Here is a 21,168-nt window from a genome sequence, read left to right as displayed (position 1 = left end):
AGTGGAAACAGTGGCTGACTTTATTTTTCTGAGCTCCAAAACCACTGCAGATGGTGATTGCAGCCATGAAATTAAAAGACAGTTATTCCTTGGAAGGAAAGTTATGACCAACCTAGATAGCATATTAAAAAGCAGAGACATTACTTTGTCAACAAAGGTCTGCCTAGTCAAGGCTATAGTTTTTCCAGTGGTCATGTATGGATGTGAGAGTTGGACTATAAAGAGGGCTGAGCACAGAAGAATTGATGCTTTTGAACTCTGGTGTTGGAGAAGACTCTTGAGAGTCTCTTGGACTGCAAGGAGATCCATCCTAAGGGAAATCGGTCCTGGGTGGTCATTGGAAGGACTGATGTTAAAGCTGAAACTCCAATACTTTGGCCACCTCATGCGAAGAGCTGACTCATTGGAAAAGACTATGATCCTGGGAAAGATTGAAGGCAGGAGAAGGGGACGACAGAGGATGAGATGGTTGGATGGCATCACCGACTCAATGGACATGAATTTGGGTAAAATCAGGGAGTTGGTGATGGACAGGGAGGCCTGGAGTGCTGCGGTTCCTGGGGTCGCGAAGAGTCAGATATGACTGAGCAACTGAACTGAAATGAAAGTGTGAGTACATTCAAGATAAAGCAAAATATAAAAATCTCCATATTATGTTTTATTTAATCAATTATGACAATCAAAAAGATTTAGAGAAATTTGATTATACCAAGATCTTATCATAGTCGTATTTCCTTTCGGATTCTACCTGAAGTATTCACAACAAGCAGAAATAATATTATTATAATTATACAACAGCATTATTTAGTATAATTAAATATCAGTTCTTATTTTTTTAACTTTCACCTTTTTCCCAGAAAACCAAGGCTGTGTCTGTAATACAAGTGGACTTTCTCCATTTAGCCTGGTACTTTCAACTGAATATAATGTGGTCCAATAGAGATATCCACCAACTGAGTCCACCACCATATCATTTACCAGCAACTTCACGTGAGTCACAATGTCTGTGTGTCCTGTCAACACAGACTGCCTTTGAATCTATAAAACAATCATAACTCAGTTAGTGATTTTCAAATGGCATCATTATTTCTGAATAGTTTATTGCAATTGTTAGTAAATTACTGCATTCATCCGTTCATTTCTCCAGCCATAAATATTTACTGGCACTCTGTGCTGTGTCATGTGCCTAGCTTCAGGAATGTAATGACAAGGAAGCTAACTCCTTTTTATGTCTCTGAAGAGAAAGGAGATACACTTATTTTGAGTTAATACTTGCTCTTCCTAATCATATACCTAGACCATCAACACATAATCAAAACATAAGAATGTATTTGATTAGACTCCCATAGATGTATACCTCTGATAGTGATGTCTCTCCTTGCTCCTCTCAGTCTGTTTAATCTGCTTACTATTAATTACTGTCATTATTGAGTACCTATTATATGCCACACACTGTACTTCTTTTTTATCTTTAAAATATTAGTTATTATAACCCTCACATTAAGCCTGTAAAGAATTTCCATTTCCTACTCTTTCACAAGTAACCTGGGTTCAAAGAGGTGAAGTGATTTTTCAAGAAGTTAAATCATTTAAAAAGAAACAGAGCAAATACTTGAAACCAGTTTTTCTACTACTCTTCCACTTCCTCCTTCAAAACTATTTTCAAACTAATCCATTTTGGGAATCATTCTCTGATTAACCCCACTCAGCTCCTTTCTGCCTATAAGTCACTGGCACTTATGAATTTAGACTCTACCATATTACCTTGCTTCTAAATACAATGCTCTGTCCCTGAAGAAGGAAACGGCAACGCTCTCTCGTATGCTTGCCTGGAAAATCCCATGGACAGAGGAGCCTGGCGTGCTACAGTCTATGGAGTCACAAAGAGTCGAACACGACTAAGCATGCACAGCAGCAATGCTCTGTATGCTTCTTCTAAAGATTCACGATGTTTTCTTTTTTGGGTGCACTAGGTCTTAGGTGTGGCATGTGGGATCTAGTTTCCTGACCAGGAATCGAACCCCGGCCCCCCAGGAACTGGGAATGCGCAGTCTTAGCCACTGGACCACCAAGGAAGTCCCCATGAATTTACTTTTATGTCATGAAAAGAGCAGGGGCAAGTGGTGATGGTTGCACAGCACAGAACATACTAAAAACCACTGCATTTTATATAATCAAAGGGTGAGTTTTATGGTACGTAAATTATATCTCAACAAAGCCGATATTTTTTTTTTCAAGAGCAGAGACATGACCACTATTTTCTTCATATCCTCTACTATGCCTATTTTCAAGGCTCTAAACATACTGGTAACAGGTAATGAATAAATAAACTAATGGACAGGTGCCTTCCTGATTAAAAAACAAGTTTTGTACCATAAAACCAAAATGATTTTTTCGTATCATAAAACTGAAACAATTTTTTTCTTGGTGTATTAGACTGTTGATCTCATCAACCGTTCCTTTCTTCAGTGTGCACGATGCACAGGATGTCTTCATCTTGCCCCTAAATCCCACCCTGTCCGCTCTCCTCAGTGCCCCCTGAGCCTGACATTGATGGACTGCATCAACCTAGCTCCTGTTCTCTGGCTTCCAGGGAGGTTCAGCCAATGGAAGCAGTGGCAGAAGATCAGAGGGCTGAAGCAAAGAGGCATGGAGGTACATAAGTACTATCGTATCACTCCTTGCTGGACTGTATCTTTTGACAATGGCTGGTTTTCATGTTGGCAACTCTGTGAAAGCTACAGCCCTCACCATTCTTTCCCTTCTTTCCCTTGTCCTTTATGCCTAGAGGCAGTAGTATCCTCCTACACTTGCTAGCCCAGAGCATGCTTCACCGTCCTATGCTCATTTTCCTTAGCCCTGTTGAAAATAGTCCCCTCACTTAGTTTCTTTTTATTACGCCTTTGGGATGTGCCATCTTCCCCGGGACACGACTCCACCGGTGAACATTTTAATATATTTATTTCAAGATATTATTGAAAATATATGACTAATCAAATACTGATATAGAATTTCCTTTCTACGCGAATATTTTAATTAACAGGTGAGTAGGCTTAGAGACAAATATTAAGTAAATAATAACAGGTGAAATACAAGTATGAAAAAAATCATGAAAATGACATTCCAGTCACTGAAGTGGGTAGGCATTGTTTGAGAGCATGTAGGATGTCAGGCTTTAACTTACCACATAGGTCTTTCCAGCCCAGTAGAGAAAGTGACCCAGCCACTCAAAAGCTAAAGCCCCTGCTCCTGCAATGTTGGATATGTGATAATTCTCTGAGATGTCTGTCCCATTCAGCAGGCATACATAAACATCACCTTTCATGTCGCTGTAGTAGAGGCTGTTGTTATACCAATCCATGTCTCAAAACAAAGTGAATTGGTAGCAGTTATTTTTTCATGTATGCCAGTGTAAACACAGCGCATCAGCAAATCACACATGCACCTCAGCAGTAACACAGATACTCACTAGAGCCTCAGAGATGTGTCAAGAATGTTTTAATAATGTTATTCTGAAATCGTAAGCCCTGGAACTAGACACAGGAACTAATATTCATTGAGCATCTCCTCTTTGCCAACATTGTCCTGGGCACTTTTATATATCTCACTCAACTCTTAAAGCTCTAACTCTTTCCATTTTTTGACATGGCAAACTCAAGACTCGGTGAAATTATCTATTTTGCCCGAGATCTCACAGATGAAAGGAGGAACTCAGACTTGAACCAACTTCAAAGTATCATTCTTTCCACTAATACCACACTACCTCCTAAGTCCAGCTCATTTTGGTCAGAAGTGCTATGGTAATTTTTAATGACCAAATAAACAAATCAAATAATTAGATAATTATGGAAGATGCCATTAAGTAATAAATGGGTAGTTTTGCCTTCGGCATTTATTACGTAATCTTCTTTGCCATGAAATTCTTTCTTATGCTTTATTTAGAACTTCACATAGCTGTTCTGTGCTCCGGTCTTATAGCAAACTCATAACAAATTACTTAACTATAGCTATCTTCATGGAACAAGATAAGCTGTTACTTTGAGATGACATTGAGAGATTAAAAAAAATGAGAAGTATATCAAAGCCTTCCTGAAATGGGCATACATCATTAAATAACCTCACATTTTGTGGAGTAATAAATGGCCCTCCTCCTTGAGAACAGACATTTTCTTCATCATGTCCCTGGCAGTATAATTCAGTCAATATTTTTTCCTTTCATTATTGACCTAATATTAAAACACTCAATTCTTCTGATTGGTCGAATATCTCAGGAAGTCTAACAAGTAGAAACCTGCCATCCAAGTGTAGAGGGAACTTGGTGTTTACCTGACACATTTCCTATATCAGAGGATAGGAATTCTCCTGGGCCAAAGCTATTTAATGGCTTACTCCAAAGTCCATCTTCTTTCACAGCCATGATAAATGGTGGTTCTGCAGCTGTTTGGTTTAAAAAAAATTGAAAGAAATATCACAGAAAACACGCATTTTTAGGTACACATCTTGTTTGTTAGATTTCTTTTATAAAGTAAATCAGCATTTTGAAAAATACACTGGAAGTATGTGAATAACTGTATCTGCTTAAAAGAATACTCTATCATATCAAACACACTTTGATTTTTATGTAAATATTTGCAATTGAATTTGAAGAGAAATGTGTATTGATGTTGCCACTATAGCAATGTCACATCATGGTGAATTTTTTTGTTGTTTTGCTTTAGCTATTGGTGATATTCAGAACAACAGTAGTATAAGTGGGTCAGTTCTTTCCATTTTCTTTCAACCAAGAGGACAGAATTCAACATAATTCACAGCCCCTCAACTTCTCTCGTCGAGACTTTCAGCCTCCAAGCAGTGCTACAGCTTAATAAGCCACGAGAAAGGAGAAAACCACAAAGAAGAAAATTATATTGTTTGTTCAAAAACATCATGGACAGTATAAAGTAGAACGTTAGAAACATTAATATCACGCTGTGCTTTACTTGCTTTCCTAATCTCAGGCAATAAACATGCTCAAGGGGTCAGTGCACCCTCTTTCTCATTTCTTTACCACATCTAAGGTGAGAAATTTTAAAGAAGACAGGGAGAAAGCCTTTTTTGTCAGAATCACTCCCTAAATCAAGAGCATTCTCTCACCTGGTACCAGAGTAGTTCCCACTGAGGGCTCTGACCAAGGGCCTGGCCCCTTGGGAGAACTTGCTCTCACAGAAACCTCATATTTTGTAGCACTCTGAAGGTCATGTACATTAAGGATGGTCCCACTTATATTAGAGAACACGTGAGTGGTTTCAGGAAGGTCTTGGGTTGATACTTTCACCTCATAAGTCCAGTCCTGCCAGGCAGAAGGACCTATGTGGAAGAGTTAAACAATATTACTGACCAGGATGACATTAGCAAGGGCAAACAACGGATTGTCAGTAAGCTTATCTACAGCTTCACCTTGAGTGGAAGGATAATTGGGCCTGTTACCCCTTAATCACCGGGTTAACTTGATGACATGATTAGGACAGTGGGCATTCTACTCACTCATTTTGTCTCATCAAAGGAGACATCTTGCCAACAAATGGGAGGCCACTGTTCCCCTCACCTTGCTGTGTGACTGACTGCAGAGAACTATCAGAAGGGGATACTATACAAGCTCCTAATAAATGCTGAATGATAAATCTCTAATCTTATTCCAGTGTCAGCAGAATATCACTCTCCTACAAGCTCAAAAAATAAAAATTAAAAAATGTTGCTAATTCATTTTCAGCCATCTTTGAGGTATACAACAAACAGGCATAATTAACTTGGTTTTAAAGTAAAAGTAGCCAATGTTTGCTAGGGGACCAGAGGTTGGTAAACTACAGCCCACAGGCCAAAGTCTGGCCCACTGCCTGTTTTTATAAATAAAGTTGTAATGGAACACAGTCACAGTGGCTTATTTACATATTATCTATGGCTGCTTACACACCACAGAGTTGAGTAGCTATCCCAGAAACTGTATGACCCACAAAACTGAAAATATTTATTATCTGGTCCTTCTTTTATTAAAAGAAAAATAATTGCCAACTGCTATGCTAGATACTGTTCTGGGTTCTACCCATGCATCTTGATTTGGTTTAAATGACAATCCCTTAGAAGGATATAATTAATATTTTTATTTCCAGTAGTGGATACATGCATGAAGTGGTTCAGTAACTTGCCCAGGTCATTCTGCTAATAACTGGTGAGACTAGCCTTTGAACCTGTGCAGGCTGGCTCTAGAGCCCACCTGCATACCCACCACACATGCTGCTTCTCCAGAGATGAAAATTCAAGTCCCGAGAGTTTCAGGCTCAAATTCATGCAAGGTCTCCCTGGATACAGAATCTCAACCCAAGTGTTCCATCACCCTGGCTAATGCATTCCCTCCAACTAGACTGTCAGTGCCTGGCTCCAAGGAGACACTCAATAAATGTTCCAACCCTTCTGTTGGGATGTACATGATGAACTATAGAAATTCTCTTTATTTATCAAAACTGATAAATGTAGAACAAACGTAATAACACTGTGTGTGTGTGTGAGAGAGGAGGCAGAGAGAGTGCTAAGTAGCGCTTTGGGTTAATGGCTAAATAATCACATAAGGGCTCTCAAAGCTGAGTTGCCATGCCAAGCCTATTAAGTTTTCCTCTCCTTCTGACAAGACCAGCCTCCAGGCGGGGGACAGGGAACTCACTGGCTCCGATGGCGAGCGTGGGGGGCTTCCACTGAACCAGGGCCTGGTGGGAGCCGAACAGCACAGAGAGCTGCTGCGGGCGGCCCGGCAGCGGGTGTGGCTGGGTATATGAGCCAAAGATGACCAAGTTGCCAAAGCCAAATTCTTCTATGTGACTCAGGTCACATCCCACGATGAATTCATTGAAAGACAGAGAATCCTGTTGGAAAACAGCCTTGCCATCTGTGACCAGGAAGTCGTTGTTTTCACAAGCGAAGCTCTTCACATTAGTAAAGGGGACATGAGGTAGGACGATGTGGGATGCGGAGCCGTCCAGAAAGGTTGACATGAAGACTTGGGCGGTGTCGTTGAAATAAATGATTCGCTTGGACTGTGGCTTGATCGCAAAGTCCTTTAACGTGCCACTCTGTACAATACGCATCGCTTCTGAGCCCCCACCAGAAGGCACAGGAAGATCGACTCTATAAATGCCGTCTCTCAGGAGATAAAAGACATACCTGACACAGGAGCAAAAGAAGCCTGGTGTGAATCAATGCAAGGGTGAAGGAGGAGCAACACCATTGTCTTATCCTGTTGGGCAATCAGAACCAAGTATCTCCAGAGTGGATAAGTACAGGGTTTCCCAAGATGCAAATTGGCAAAGTCATTTATTAGAAATATGTTCTATTCATTTAAGTTAGAAGTTGGAATCCTGGAAAATGTCAGCCTCTCTTATAAGGCTTAATCTTCTAATTATTACATGTGACTTTTTAAGGAATCAGAATTTAAGAACAACAGGGGTCTTTAAAGGTTTTCTAATGAAGTCTACTGTTAAAGGAAAGCATATTATATAAAACTTATATGACTGAACCTGTCATTTATTATGAAACATTTTTCTCCAATACACAGAAATTCTTAGTCAAAATCTATCAATAAATATTGCCATGCATTGTCAATGACAAAACGGAAGAAAACATAAACATTTAAGTCATTTTTTAAACTTCATGGTATTATTTTGCACAGTTGCTACCCAACAATTCTAATCCTGCATTTGTATTAGACTAAGCTTTTTGCTGACAAAGGTCTGTATAGTCATAGCTACGGTTTATCCAGTAGTATGGATGTGAGAGCTGGAGCATAAAGAAGGCTGAGTGTCGAAGAATTGATGCCTTCAAATTGTGGTGTTACAGAAGACTCTTGAGAGTCCCTTGGACTGCAAGGAGATTAAACAGGCCACTCCTATAGGACATCAACACTAAATATTCATTGGAAGAACTGGTACTGAAGCTGCAGCTCCAATACTTCAGACACTTGATGTGAAAAGCTAATTCATTGGAAAAGACCCTGATGCTGGGGAAGATTAAGGGCAGGAGAAGAAGGGGGAAACTGAGGATGAGATGGTTGGATGGCATCACTGACTCAGTGGACTTGAGTTTGAGCAAACTCCTGGAGAAAGTGAAGGACAGGGAAGCTTGGCATGCTGCATGCAGTCCATGGGGTCGCAAAAAGTCAGATACGACTTAGTAACTGAACAACAGTAACAAGCTTTTGACCATTACTTTACTAGCGTATGAGATGAGTGCAATTGTGCGGTGGTTTGAGCATTCTTTGGCATTGCCTTTCTTTGGGATTGGAATGAAAACTGACCTTTTCCAGTCCTGTGGCCACTGCTGAGTTTTCCAAATTTGCTGGCATACTGAGGGCAGCACTTTCACTGCATCATCTTTTAGGATTTGAAATAGTTCAACTGGAATTCCATCACCTCCACTAACTTTATTCGTAGTGTTGCTTCCTAAGGGCCTCTTGACTTCGCATTCCAGGATGTCTGACTCTAGGTCAGTGATCACACCATCGATATTATCTGGGTCAGGAAGATCTTTTTTGTACAGTTCTTCTGTGTATTCTTGCCACCTCTTTTTAATATCTTCTGCTTCTGTTAGGTCTATACTATTTCTGTCCTTTATTGACCCCATCTTTGCATGAAATGTTCCCTTGGTATCTCCAATTTTCTTGAAGAGATCTCTAGTCTTTCCTATTCTGTTGTTTTCCTCTATTTCTTTGCATTGATCACTGAGGAAGGCTTTCTTACCTCTCCTTGCTATTCTTTAGAACTCTGCATTCAGATGCTTATATCTTTCCTTTTCTCCTTTGTTTTTTCCCTTCTCTTCTTTTCACAGCTATTTGTAAGTCCTCCCAAGCCATTTTGCTTTTTTGCATTTCTTTTCCATGGGGATGGTCTTGATCCCTGTCTCCTGTACAATGTCATGAACCTCCATTTATAGTTCATCAGGCACTCTATCAGATCTAGTCCCTTAAATCTATTTCTCACTTCCACTGTATAATCATAAGGGATTTGATTTAGGTCATACCTGAATGGTCTAGTGGTTTTCCCTACTTTCTTCAGTTTAAGTCTGAATTTGGCAATAAGGAGTTCATGATCTGAGCCACAGTCAGCTCCCGGTCTTGTTTTTGCTAACTGTATACAGCTTCTCCATCTTTGGTTGCAAAGAATATAATCAATCTGATTTCGGTGTTGACCATCTGGTGATGTCCATGTGTAGAGTCTTCTCTTGTGTTGTTGGAAGAGGGTGTTTGCCATGACCAGTGCGTTCTCTTAGCAAAACTCTATTAGCCTTTGCCCTGCTTCATTCCGTGCTCCAGGGCCAAATTTGCCTGTTACTCCAGGTGTTTCTTGACTTCCTACTTTTGCATTCTAGTCCCCTATAATGAAAAGGACATCTTTTTTTGGGTGTTAGTTCTAAAAAGTCTTGTAGAACCATTCAGCTTCAGCTTCTTCAGTGCTACTGGTTGGGGCACAGGCTTGGATTACTGTGATATTGAATGGTTTACCTTGGAAACGAACAGAGATCATACTGTCGTTTTTGAGATTGCATCCAAGTACCGCATTTCGGACTCTTGTTGACTGTGATGGCTACTCCAATTCTTCTAAGGGATTCCTGCCCACAGTAGTAGATATGATGGTCACCTGAGTTAAATTCACCCATTCCAGTCCATTTAAGTTCACTGATTCCTAGAATGTCGACATTCACTCTTGCCATCTCCTGTTTGACCATTTCCAATTTGCCTTGATTGATGGACCTAACATTCCAGGTTCCTATGCAATATTGCTCTTTACAGCATTGGACCTTGATTCTATCAGCAGTCACATACATAACTGGGTATTGCTTTTGCTTTTGCTCCATCCCTTCATTCTTTCTGGAGTTATTTCTCCACTGATCTCCAGTAGCATATTGGGCACCTCCCGACCTGAGGCGTTCCTCTTTCAGTATCCTAACATTTTGCCTTTTCATATTGTAAAGTAATGCTCAAAATTCTCCAAGCCAGGCTTCAGCAACACGTGAACCATGAACTTCCAGATGTTCAAGCAGGTTTTAGAAAAGGCAGAGGAACCAGAGATCAAATTGCCAACGTCCACTGGATCATCAAAAAAGCAAGAGAGTTCCAGAAAAACATCTATTTCTGCTTTATTGACTATGCCAAAGCCTTTGACTGTGTGGATCACAATAAGCTGTGGAAAATTCTGAAAGAGATGGGAATCCCAGACCACCTAACCTGCCTCTTGAGAAACCTATATGCAGGTCAGGAAGCAACAGTTAGAACTAGACATGGAACAACAGACTGGTTCCAAATAGGAAAAGGAGTACGTCAAGGCTGTATATTGTCACCCTGCTTATTTAACTTATATACAGAAACATCATGAGAAACGCTGGGCTTGAGGAAGCACAAGCTGGAATCAAGATTGCTGGGAGAAACATCACTAACCTCAGATATGCAGATGACACCACCCTTATGACAGAAAGTGAAGAACTAAAGAGCCTCTTGATGAAAGTGAAAGAGAAGAGTGAAAAAGTTGACTTAAAGCTCAACATTCAGAAAACTAAGATCATGGCATCCGGTCCAATCACTTCATGGGAAATAGATGGGGACACAGTGGAAACAGTGGCTGACTTTATTTTTCTGGGCCCCAAAATCACTGCAGATGGTGACTGCAGCCATGAAATTAAAAGATAGCTACTCCTTGGAAGGAAAGTTATGACCAACTTAGATAGCATATTAAAAAGCAGAGACATTACTTTGCCAACCAAGGTCTGTCTAGTCAAGGCTATGGTTTTTCCCGTGGTCATGTATGGATGTGAGAGTTGGACTGTGAAGAAAGCTGATCGCCGAAAAATTGATGCTTTTGAACTGTGGTGTTGGAGAAGACTCTCGAGAGTCCCTTGGACTGCAAGGAGATCCAACCAGTCCATTCTAAAGGAGACCAGTCCTGGGTGTTCATTGGAAGGACTGATGTTAAAGCTGAAACTCCAATACTTTGGCCACCTCATGGGAAGAGTTGACTCATTGGAAAAGACTCTGATGCTGGGAGTGATTGGGGGCAGGAGGAAAAGGGGACGACAGAGAATGAGATGGCTGGATGGCATCACCGACTCGATGGACATGAGTTTGAGAGAATTCCAGGAGTTGGTGATGGACAGGGAGGCCTGGTGTGCTGCGATTCATGGGGTCGCAAAGAGTCGGACACAACTGAGCGACTGAACTGAACTGAACAAGCTTTTAAAAATATTCACAATTGAGTTAGGCAATAGTGTTAGCATTTTACAAAACTATGATGAAATACCCCACAATTGAGCAAAAACAGCCGGGAAGGACCACCCAAAATCACCAGAAAGGAGTCAGTGGAAGAATGTTAAACCCATCTCCCAACAGACATGATAGCCAGACCAGAAAAACAAACAGGCACTGAACTGCTCAGCAAGAGAAAATGGTGTAATGAAAAGAGGAAAGATAGGCAGGAAGGGCTTCTCATGAGGAGAGCTGAGGGGCAATAAAACTCTTTTATGCAATAAAACATGCATAAAATCATGACAAACCCAAGAAGAGAAACCAGGTCCCTGAGTCCCAGAGAAGAGATTTTCCCCATAAGCCCATAATCTACTGCAAAGGAGAAAGGAAAGCCTGCTTACCTAGAAAAGTTGTGAGTGAAGTTTGAAAGAAATTTCCTCTTGACTCTATAAGAGTGAAACTTTGCCTGGATTTAATTAAATATGAAATAAGATTGGCTCATCTGGCACTAGGATATTATTAGCAAGCAAGTTTCCCCAAGATTCTTGCCAAGGGAAGAGAATTCACATTTACAAGGCTAATGCTTACCCATTGTATGAATCAGCCACAATTTTTTGAGGTGCAGTGATTGAGGGAGGTGTAATTGTCTCCATGTTTGAGCAGTTCTCTAAATCACAGACACATACCTAGAGAAAAGTACATCAGTAGTGTTAGTGTCTATAGTCACTTTGGCCAACAAATATTCCTTGAGCAACTGTTCTGTGCTTAGAATTTCACTAGTCCCAGAGCACTTTTTTAAAACATAAAAAAGCCCTTAAAAGACATTTTTATATCCTATATCCTAATGAGTTCATATTCTCTTGGTATCCATGAAATACAAGTACATATTTTTCATATTTGTGGAGACATTCAACTACTTTTATTAATATTTTAGCTATATCTAAACTTATGGGCCTATCTAAGCACGGAAGAATTGATACTTTTGAACTGTGGTGTTGGAGAAGACACCGAGAGTCCCTTGGACTGCAAGGAGATCCAACCAGTCTATCCTAAAGGAAATCAGTCCTGAATATTCATTGGAAGGACTGATGTTGAAGCTGAAATTCCAATATTTTGGCCACCTCATGCGAAGAGCTGACTCATTTGAAAAGACCCTGATGCTGGGAAAGATTGAAGGCGGGAGGAGAAGGGGGTGACGGAGGATGAGATGGTTGGATGGCATCACTGACTCAATGGACATGAGTTTGAGTAGACTCCGGGAGTTGGTGAGGGACAGGGAGGCCTGGCATGCTGTGATTCATGGGGTCGCGGAGAGTCGGACACGACTGAGCGACTGAACTGAACTGAACTGAGCAACTGAACTGAAGCTTATGGGCTTCCAGCCACAGTGACTGAGACCAGCCTCTCTTTCGAAAAAGGAAACTTGATTTGATAATACCAATATATTCAGATACCTCCTAAAGTTATCCATGGTTACTACATAATTTAAAATGCTCACAGCTGATTTTAAGCATGATTAGCAGTTGTTACCCAGTGATAATTCAGGTACCACTGTCTCATGGAAGTCAAATTATCATTAGTGAAAACTCCAGCTCTGAAAAATCACAAGAAAGATGATTTAATGGTATATCAGGACTAAGTAAAGTACTTAGTACTACATAAAGTCTCAGTTCAGTTCAGTTCAGTTGCTCAGTCGTGTCTTTGCGACCCCATGAATCGCAGCACCCCAGGCCTCCCTGTCCATCACCAACTCCCGGAGTTCACTCAAACTCATGTCCATCGAGTCGGTGATGCCATCCAGCCATCTCATCCTCTGTCGTCCCCTTCTCCTCCTGCCCCCAATCCCTCCCAGCATCAGAGTCTTTTCCAGTGAGTCAGCTCTTCGCATGAGGTGGCCAAAAATATTGGAGTTTTAGCTTTAGCATCGGTCCTTCCAATGAACACCCAGGGCTGATCTCCTACTGAGCAACTGAACTGAACTGAACTGAGACCCTCCTATAAGACTCTATGTATGATTCATTGCTAACCCATTATCTAAAACATAGTAAACACTTAATGATTAATTATTGAATGAAAGGATTATGTTTACTTATTAATATGTCAAGATATGCATTAGATTTTCAATATCTAATTGTTCACTTTAAATTCTCAGACTAACCATTTCATCCATGATGAAATACATTTTCTGATAAAGCCAGTCTATGGAGATGGAAGAAATTAATCCTGAACCTCTGTAAAAAATTCTCAGGCCAGACACATCAGACATGTTGGCAGCATCCTTCACCCATATGAGAGTTCCTTCAGAGAAATAAACAACTTGCTGGTGGACATTAACTGATATTCCTGGAAAAGTGATGCAAATACATGTGTTACTATGTAACAACCAGACAAAACACTGACACTAAAGAGAACTCATTTATTTAATCTTTAATGAAGGTATTAAAGTTGAAGTCAACCTGGATCTTTCCTTACACACTAAGGAAACATTTTTGTCTATTACACTGACCTGTAATATTTTGGTGTGTGGCATCTGATTGAAGACAATGTGCTTCATCTACTAAATGTTTTAAAGATCTCTTTCTTAGGGAAGTTTTCCTGGATAAAAAGAGCCACTGTTCCTCTTCTTGAACTAAAACAACAACACGACTTTATAGACAGACAGACCAATCATATACATATTGACACAAAAAAGATCAATACCACTCTTTAAAACAAGGGGACTGGCACATGGAAGAGCTTTGCCAGATATTCTCTGAAGATCAAGGGGTATCTCAACTGTGGTATAAATCACATTCTATGGTTGAGGTGGGAAGTACTGTGTCAACCAAGTAGGACTTCTGGGTATGTGCCCCTGAATGCCCTCAAAATAACATCACATGCATTATCACTGTTCTCAACAGCCTTGCCCAAATAGGAGCTCAGCTCATTATCCTCCACCCTGGGAATCTTGACTGCTTGGTGGAGGTAGTCCAGCCCAGGTTGGAGGGGCTGGTTGCATAACACACATATAGACAGACTTTGGTTGCCTCTGTTTTGTCTTCAATTATCTCTTCCTTTGAGGCAGGAGAAAAGCCTGTAGTAATGAAATTGGAGGACTGCAGAACTCTGCGTGACATCCTATTCGACTGGAGACTGATGCATTGTGCCTTGATCAACACTTTTAGGGTAAATTAATAAATGTTATGCAGTAATCACAGTAATAATGACCTTAAACCTGCTCTATATTTAACTTGTCCTTTGGATGCTTCTTGCATAACAAAAATACCTCTCCTTTCCTAGAGTCTAGTAACAGCCAAAGAAACTAAAGGTTAGTAATGGATGACATTCAGTAAATACCCACCAGCATTTCTGGGGCAGATTCAGGGAATGGGAAGTCAAGTCAGCAAACAGGGTTGCCACGAAGCCAGAAAACACACTCCTAGTATTTTGAGTTTTCGCATGTTATTCCAAACGTTTTGAATTAACTTTCCCCAAAATATTTCTGGTGCTTTTTAGGGAGCATTTTATTTTATTAAGATTTTGCTTATGTGGGAATCATGCAGTAAATATTTAGTTTCCCAAGGCAAACGTTAAAATGCTGAAGCCAGAAAAAAAAAAAAAAAAAGGTACTTGCCAAATAATAACAAAAGCTAATTTCTTGGTTTGAATATTCAGAATAGTAACATGTAATTTACTAAGTCCAGATAGATTTGAAAACCTAAAGGAAACTGGAAGAAAAAGATATCTGATCTTTATTAAATGATGACCCATAAAGCAGAGGTTAGAATAGGATATATGTATTCCCTAAGTATGTAAATGAAAGTCATAATCACTAGTGACTTTAACTGAAACCAAGAGTTTGCTTGGGGCCATTTTTTAAATTCCTTTATTTTTTCTTTTTTTAATTTTTAAATTTCAGTGTGAAAACTTTGCTCTGACAACTTACTCCTGTTTGTCAGGTGGGACTGATTTTTCATTTAAAATTGAAACTTATCAAGTATTCACAAGATGGTGTTCTTTGGGCAGGCGAGTAGGGGCTTAAGGAACACCGGATGACTCAGGACCTGTAAGATCTGAATCCACCCTTCCACCCCTCAACTTCCCAGTAACAGGAGGCACACCCCCAGTCTATACCTGCTGGAGATGGAGTGGTAATACTAGATTCTGCTTCCGGCCCCTCACCAACTTCATTTACTGCTGCAATAGAAAACCTATTCCAAAAACAATTTGGAGAGAGATGTTTTATATGGCATGGTGTGAACATAAGATAAAAATAGAAGGAGCAATAATGTTTCCATTTAAAGGACAAGGTGGAAATGCATGTATCTAGTTACTTGATGCCGCTGCTCAGCATTAAAATGACCATCAATCATGTCCTTGTTTGCATTCCCCACAGAATAGTTCAGGGTCACAGAGGTCATAAACTGAATTCTGCTATCTGCATGACCCTCATTCATGCCCTAATTTATGGAGGTCTTAGTAAATGCTAGAAAAGCTAACAATAATAAAATAATTCCCTTAACAGTTAATGTAAAAATACCATTAACAGAATTCTACCTCTTTACTTTTTTTTTCATGTTGGATTAAATGAGGAAATGATATTGATGGTGCTTATGTTGTCTTTTTTAGCCCATATTTATTAGCCCACGTTTGTATTTTTCTCTGAATATAATAGAAAATGCTTGAAAATGCTTTTGCTTAGGATGGTGTAATCTAATAAGCATACAAACTTGAGGGAAACCACAACTTCAAACCAGCAGCACAAAGTCAATGGGACTTCTCAAAATACATTTTAAATTATTTTGTAGCCATATTTCTTAGATAATGATCACGAATGCACCCATGCTGGTTACATTCTTCATGCACCACTAAATTCTTACCTGTAGGTGGTATTTGGTAGAGTGGAGTAAAACTGGAAACTGGTTCTCTGTGTCCCTGAATCTAATTTCTGATTTTTGCTGATCAGCCTTAAGTTATAGCCCAAAATAGGTCCACCTGGGAATTGAGGTGGAGCCCAACTGACTTCCACCGTGTCGGGACTTGAACTTTCAATATTCCTAATGAAAGGAGCAGTTTCAGGAACTAGGAGAGATAATGGTAACACCGTGAGCAGAAAATATACAGAGAAAAATGTAAATAGGGTAGGGTAAAAGTCTTGTTTTTTGAAAACTTGGCATAAGTGAAATATTTTCTTTAATAGTCACAATAAGTGGTAGGAGGTGGTAATGTATCTATGAACTGCAATTCTTGATCCCTAAACCATATCAGTTAGCTACTCTTCTAAGGGACTCTGTAAAGAAAGTGGTATTTTCCTCACTTCTAATTTATGCAATAAAATTAAATGTGGAAGTATACAAATAGCATAATGCTGTAGGGAAAAAAAAAAAACAAAACTGTTAAAAATCTCCAGATACCTGACTGAGTTGAAACATGGGACGGAACCAGGTTAGGAAGGAGAAGGGACTCTGTAACAAAACTGAAGTCAATGATTAACATGAGTTGAAAGAAGTAAGGCCTGGGGCCTTTTCCCTCATTAGGGTCCTGTGGCTGGACCAGTTCTAGCTAAAGATAGGGATTTAGATAAGCCTGAATTAGAACAGCCTGCTTCCCTTTTGCTGGCATCAGCTGTGCTGACCCAGACAGTACTCTCCTTCCCGCAGCTCTCAAGGTCCCCCAAATCCAGGTTTTCTGTGCCTTGGCAGCATCCCTTCCCTCATGAAGGACGAAAATGAGCATGCATTTGCTAACCAAGCATTCACCCACAGACTGTAGGATCTACCCCAGTGGCAAAGAACAGAAAGAAAAACAAATGAACTAACAACCAGTCCCCACCTGCTTTTCATACCTCCTATGCCCCGCAACCCCATCCGTTTATTTCTTCTCATAGAAAGGCAGACTGGTATCACTTTGCTCTCCAGCAGGCTCGCTCCCTCTGAACAATTTTTGGCAAGTGCACCACATCACCCCCATCCCCTTAGAGTGGGGAGAGAGAAGTCAGTGCAGCCCTCCCACTGGCTGTGTTTTAAAAAGGCCCTTCAACTGATCTCTGATACGGTTCCTCCCCAACTCTCAGACTGAGCTTGAGCAAACACAAATATCATTGCCTCACTCCTCAGCTCCACGCACTGACTCAGGTGAATAGGGAAGTAGGAATCATCTCCTAGCGAATCAGTGTCAGGATGTCAGAAAACCTAACTCTTTAGTCCACACCCAGACAGGCATGATCTACCCCGCTGCAAGTACATTCCATGCCACCTCCATGGCAAGTTGTGAGTAGTCCAGATCTCCCTGACAAAAGTCGTCCCTGAAAATGTTGGTCAGGTTAGGCAAGGTAATTATTCTACCTGATTAAGAAATTATCTTTATAAGGACCCCAATTAAAAGGTGATAATAACCATCTAAAGTCATATATTTCCCATAGCTGAAAGAGAAAAGGACCACAAGGTGACGGAACACAAAATGGATAACTCTATAAGTTTTGATGTGGCTAAAAAAGTGAGGCAGAATTGAAGCATGAGATATTATCCATGGAAAGGATACCCAGTACAAGAACTGAAACATATGGAGGGTTTGGGGGCTTGCATATACGGAGAAAGACTCAGAAAGCAAAATTTGCCTTCTTCACTACTTTGATTTAACTAGCCATCTGCCCTGGACCACAGTATGTCTCCAGTACTGGAAAATGTTCCCATACTGTTGGAGTCCATGAGGCACTGCTCTGAACAAAAAGGATCTATGTATTCTACTCTGATCTGGAACATTTCAAATATTGCCCCAGACCCGTGTCTAATCTGAGGTACTGAGGATGGTCAGGGAATAATCAGCAGAGGGACCACATGTACCCTAAAATCTGATAAGCATAAAGAAGGCACTAATCAGGGGAGAGGGAAAATGCCCCAACCAGCTTCATCAGTTGTCCTGCTGAGGTTTGATCCAAGGCCTAGTTCAGTGTGAGGGTCTCTGCACGCAGCTGATTCTCCAGGACTGAGGGGTAGGGACATCCAGTATCTGGCTTGGAATAAGCCCTCCCAAGTCCCCTTGGCTAACTCAGATATTGAGAACACCAGCAACTCTCCCCGAATGTCTCCCCCTGGCATTTATCTCCCTGAAAGGCTCTAGGTTTGAATCCTTTTCCCAGTATGGAAGTCAAATCTTTGAAAGAAGAAATCAGAAAATGTTCCAACATATTGGCTATTTTTTTTAAATCATCTCTAACCAAAAGTTGAAGTACAATGATAACCTCCCAGCTGGTCTTGCTACCTCTGTACTTCTCAGTCTCTATCACTCAATATCATTCATTGCATCCTATGTGTATTTGCCAATTATCTTTTTAAGGAGTATTCGAAGCAATTACTCCTTTAAAACATTCCATAACTCCTAATCACATAATGAGGCTTATTCTGACCAGCTTCTTCAATGCACTCCCCATTTTTCATGGACAGACCCTGCTCAAAGCATTTTTCTTACCATAGCAATCCATGTCTTCCTACTCACAGTATACTTTGCTTATTTATTAGATTTACTGTCAAGGGAATTTCCTTTCCACAAAATGAGAGCTTCACTAGAGCAGAGATTTTTGTTTTGACCAGAGGTATGGTGAACACCTGCGCTTCCCTGGTGGCTCAGATGGTAAAGAATCTGCCTGCAATGCGGGAGACCTAGGTTCAATCCCCAGGTCCAGAAGATCCCTTGGAGAAGGAAATGGCAGCCCACTCCGAGGTTCTTGCCTGGGAAAACTAATGGAGAGAGGAACCTGGTAGGCTACAGTCCATAGGATCACAAAAAGTTGGACAGGACTGAGCGACTAACACTTTCACTTTTCATGGTGAGCACCTAGAAGATGACTTGACACCCAGTTACATACCCCATTGTTAGATGGATTGATTAACAAAGGAATAAATCTATTTCACTATTTAAAATAAAAGTGAACTAAACCAAAGCTTTGGAATAACCCCTGATTTCTCGAGCAAGGTATGCATGCCATACCTCCATAAGGATGAGTCCTGTAACTGGGACTTGGAGGGGAATACAGGTGCAGCTGGGCTGTGAAGATCCAAACCACTCGAAAAACATATTCAGTGAAGGGATGCAGGGGCTCTACCACATAGGAGAGCTTGGACATGGCCTAATCAATGAGAGATCAAACGTCAGTATTTATGGAATCACCTCTGTATATTGTAACTCAAGAGCACAGATTCATTTGCAGCTGATGCATGGCCTTCTGGATATGAAGTGATCCAGGGCTTCTCTGGTAGCTCAGACAGTAAGAAATCCACCTGCAATGTGGGAGACCTGGGTTCAATCCCTACGTCAGGAAGATCCCCTGGAGAAGGGAATGGCTACCCACTCCAGTATTCTTGCCTGGAGAATTCCATGGACAGAGGAGCCTGGAGGGCTACAGTCCATGGGGTCATAAAGAGTCAGACATGACTGAGCAACAGCGCACACAGCACAGGGCCTGTCAGACCAGCTGAAAAGGAGGCCTGGAGCTCAGAGCTGAGATATCCCAATCTCAGTCCACACAATTCACACCAAAATTCCTTCCGTCTTCATAAAATTATGGGTTTAGTTATTTGGCATTTACCTCAAGGCTTTCCTTTAATTTTCTGTGTTAAAATACTTGGTGTCTTGGGACTGTTCTCTGAACCTGCTTTTGCTGTCTTAATAGGGACCCGCCTGGATGACCTCCCTGACCTCCACCCTAGTTGGCATCATTTTCAATGGGATGGACAGAAAATGACCAATGATATGAGCAGTTGGTTATGTGATGCTGAGCTGAAGGAATAATATCTATATCCAACAATATATTTTCCTCAAAAATAAAAGGTTTAGCATGAAGAGGAGCAAAGATTGAAGTTCAGTGGTGGTAAAGCATCCACCTGCCAATGCAGGAGACACAAGAGGCACAGGTTAGATACATGGATTGGGATACCCTGGGGTAGGAAGTGGCAACCCACTCCAGTATTCTCGCCTGGAGAATCCCATGGGCAGAGGAGTCAGGTGGGCTACAATCCATGGGGTCGCAAAGAGTTGGACATGACTGAATGGGCACGTAGATACATAGGCAGTGGTTCATACCTCAGTGTAAGTCCAGCTTCCAGGAAGTTGTGTGTATTTCCACTGAATGATGTATTTTACTCCAGAGATGTTGGCCGATTTCCATCGTAATGTCATATCATGGCTTCCAATGGAAGAAGCAAAGGGTGCAGTAGGGAGGTCTGCATTTTCTGGGGAGAAAACAAGATTTCATTCACCACATCCCATGTCTATCGACACAGGACAGCGTGTCCCTGCTTCATCTCAGCACACTCCCGCTACATCTTACCACAATCATTCATTTGAACAGTAACTGATGCCTATAATTCAGTTGGTTTATTTCTTTAAATCAGCCAGTTGGTCTGGCAGCTTTTTTCCCCTCATCCTGCCTACCTGCTTAGTCATGTCCAACTCTTTGTGACCTTTTAGATGTAGCCCACCAGGCTCTTCTGTCCATGGGGTTTTCCAAGCAAAAATATTGGAGTGGGTTGCCATTTCCTTCTCCAGGGGATCTTTCTGACCCAGGGATCAAACCTGCATATCCTGTGTCTCTAGCATTGCAGGCAGATTCTTTACCCACTGAGCCATCTAATCTTTGACGATAGTTTTTCTTACAGGCAAGCAAAATGGAGTGTTCTGAGACTGTCTGATTTTCTCTTGTCATACCACTTCTATACAGGTTAGAGGGGTGGGTGCCAAGGGTATGTGTAGGGCAACATAACCATCCACTGACCCAGGGCACGTATCTCAAGATATTTTAAAATTTTATACTATATATCTATAGCCCATTGTGTCAAACACATTATTTTTATATGTGCAAGTAACTGTCTGAGCTCCAAAGTATCCTATATTCTGCTCTTTTTTATTGTGAAATATTTCATGACTTTTAAGCATTA

At 40.9% G+C, this 21,168-nt stretch overlaps 1 protein-coding gene across 2 annotated transcripts in view; it reads right to left on the bottom strand.

Annotated features, from left to right (window-relative positions):
* The window catches only part of ROS1 (ROS proto-oncogene 1, receptor tyrosine kinase), a 131,004-nt gene that overhangs the window by 84,258 nt on the left and 25,578 nt on the right, over positions 1-21,168 (bottom strand). For both annotated transcript variants that reach the window (XM_055433306.2, XM_055433308.2), the window contains 12 exons: positions 20,315-20,463; positions 19,223-19,361; positions 16,117-16,318; positions 15,371-15,447; positions 13,764-13,886; positions 13,416-13,600; positions 11,846-11,943; positions 6,695-7,191; positions 5,134-5,346; positions 4,327-4,437; positions 3,185-3,363; positions 847-1,038 (listed from right to left, as the gene is read on the bottom strand). In XM_055433306.2, the coding sequence (XP_055289281.2) occupies positions 847-1,038; positions 3,185-3,363; positions 4,327-4,437; positions 5,134-5,346; positions 6,695-7,191; positions 11,846-11,943; positions 13,416-13,600; positions 13,764-13,886; positions 15,371-15,447; positions 16,117-16,318; positions 19,223-19,361; positions 20,315-20,463 (2,165 nt within the window). The remainder of the gene's footprint in view (positions 1-846; positions 1,039-3,184; positions 3,364-4,326; positions 4,438-5,133; positions 5,347-6,694; positions 7,192-11,845; positions 11,944-13,415; positions 13,601-13,763; positions 13,887-15,370; positions 15,448-16,116; positions 16,319-19,222; positions 19,362-20,314; positions 20,464-21,168) is intronic.

The sequence above is a fragment of the Moschus berezovskii genome, chromosome 10 (genome assembly GCF_049115385.1).
Source record: "Moschus berezovskii isolate FMDL1 chromosome 10, NW_MosBer_1.0, whole genome shotgun sequence".
Lineage (NCBI taxonomy): Eukaryota > Metazoa > Chordata > Mammalia > Artiodactyla > Moschidae > Moschus > Moschus berezovskii.
This window is presented reverse-complemented; position numbering and strand designations above follow the sequence as displayed.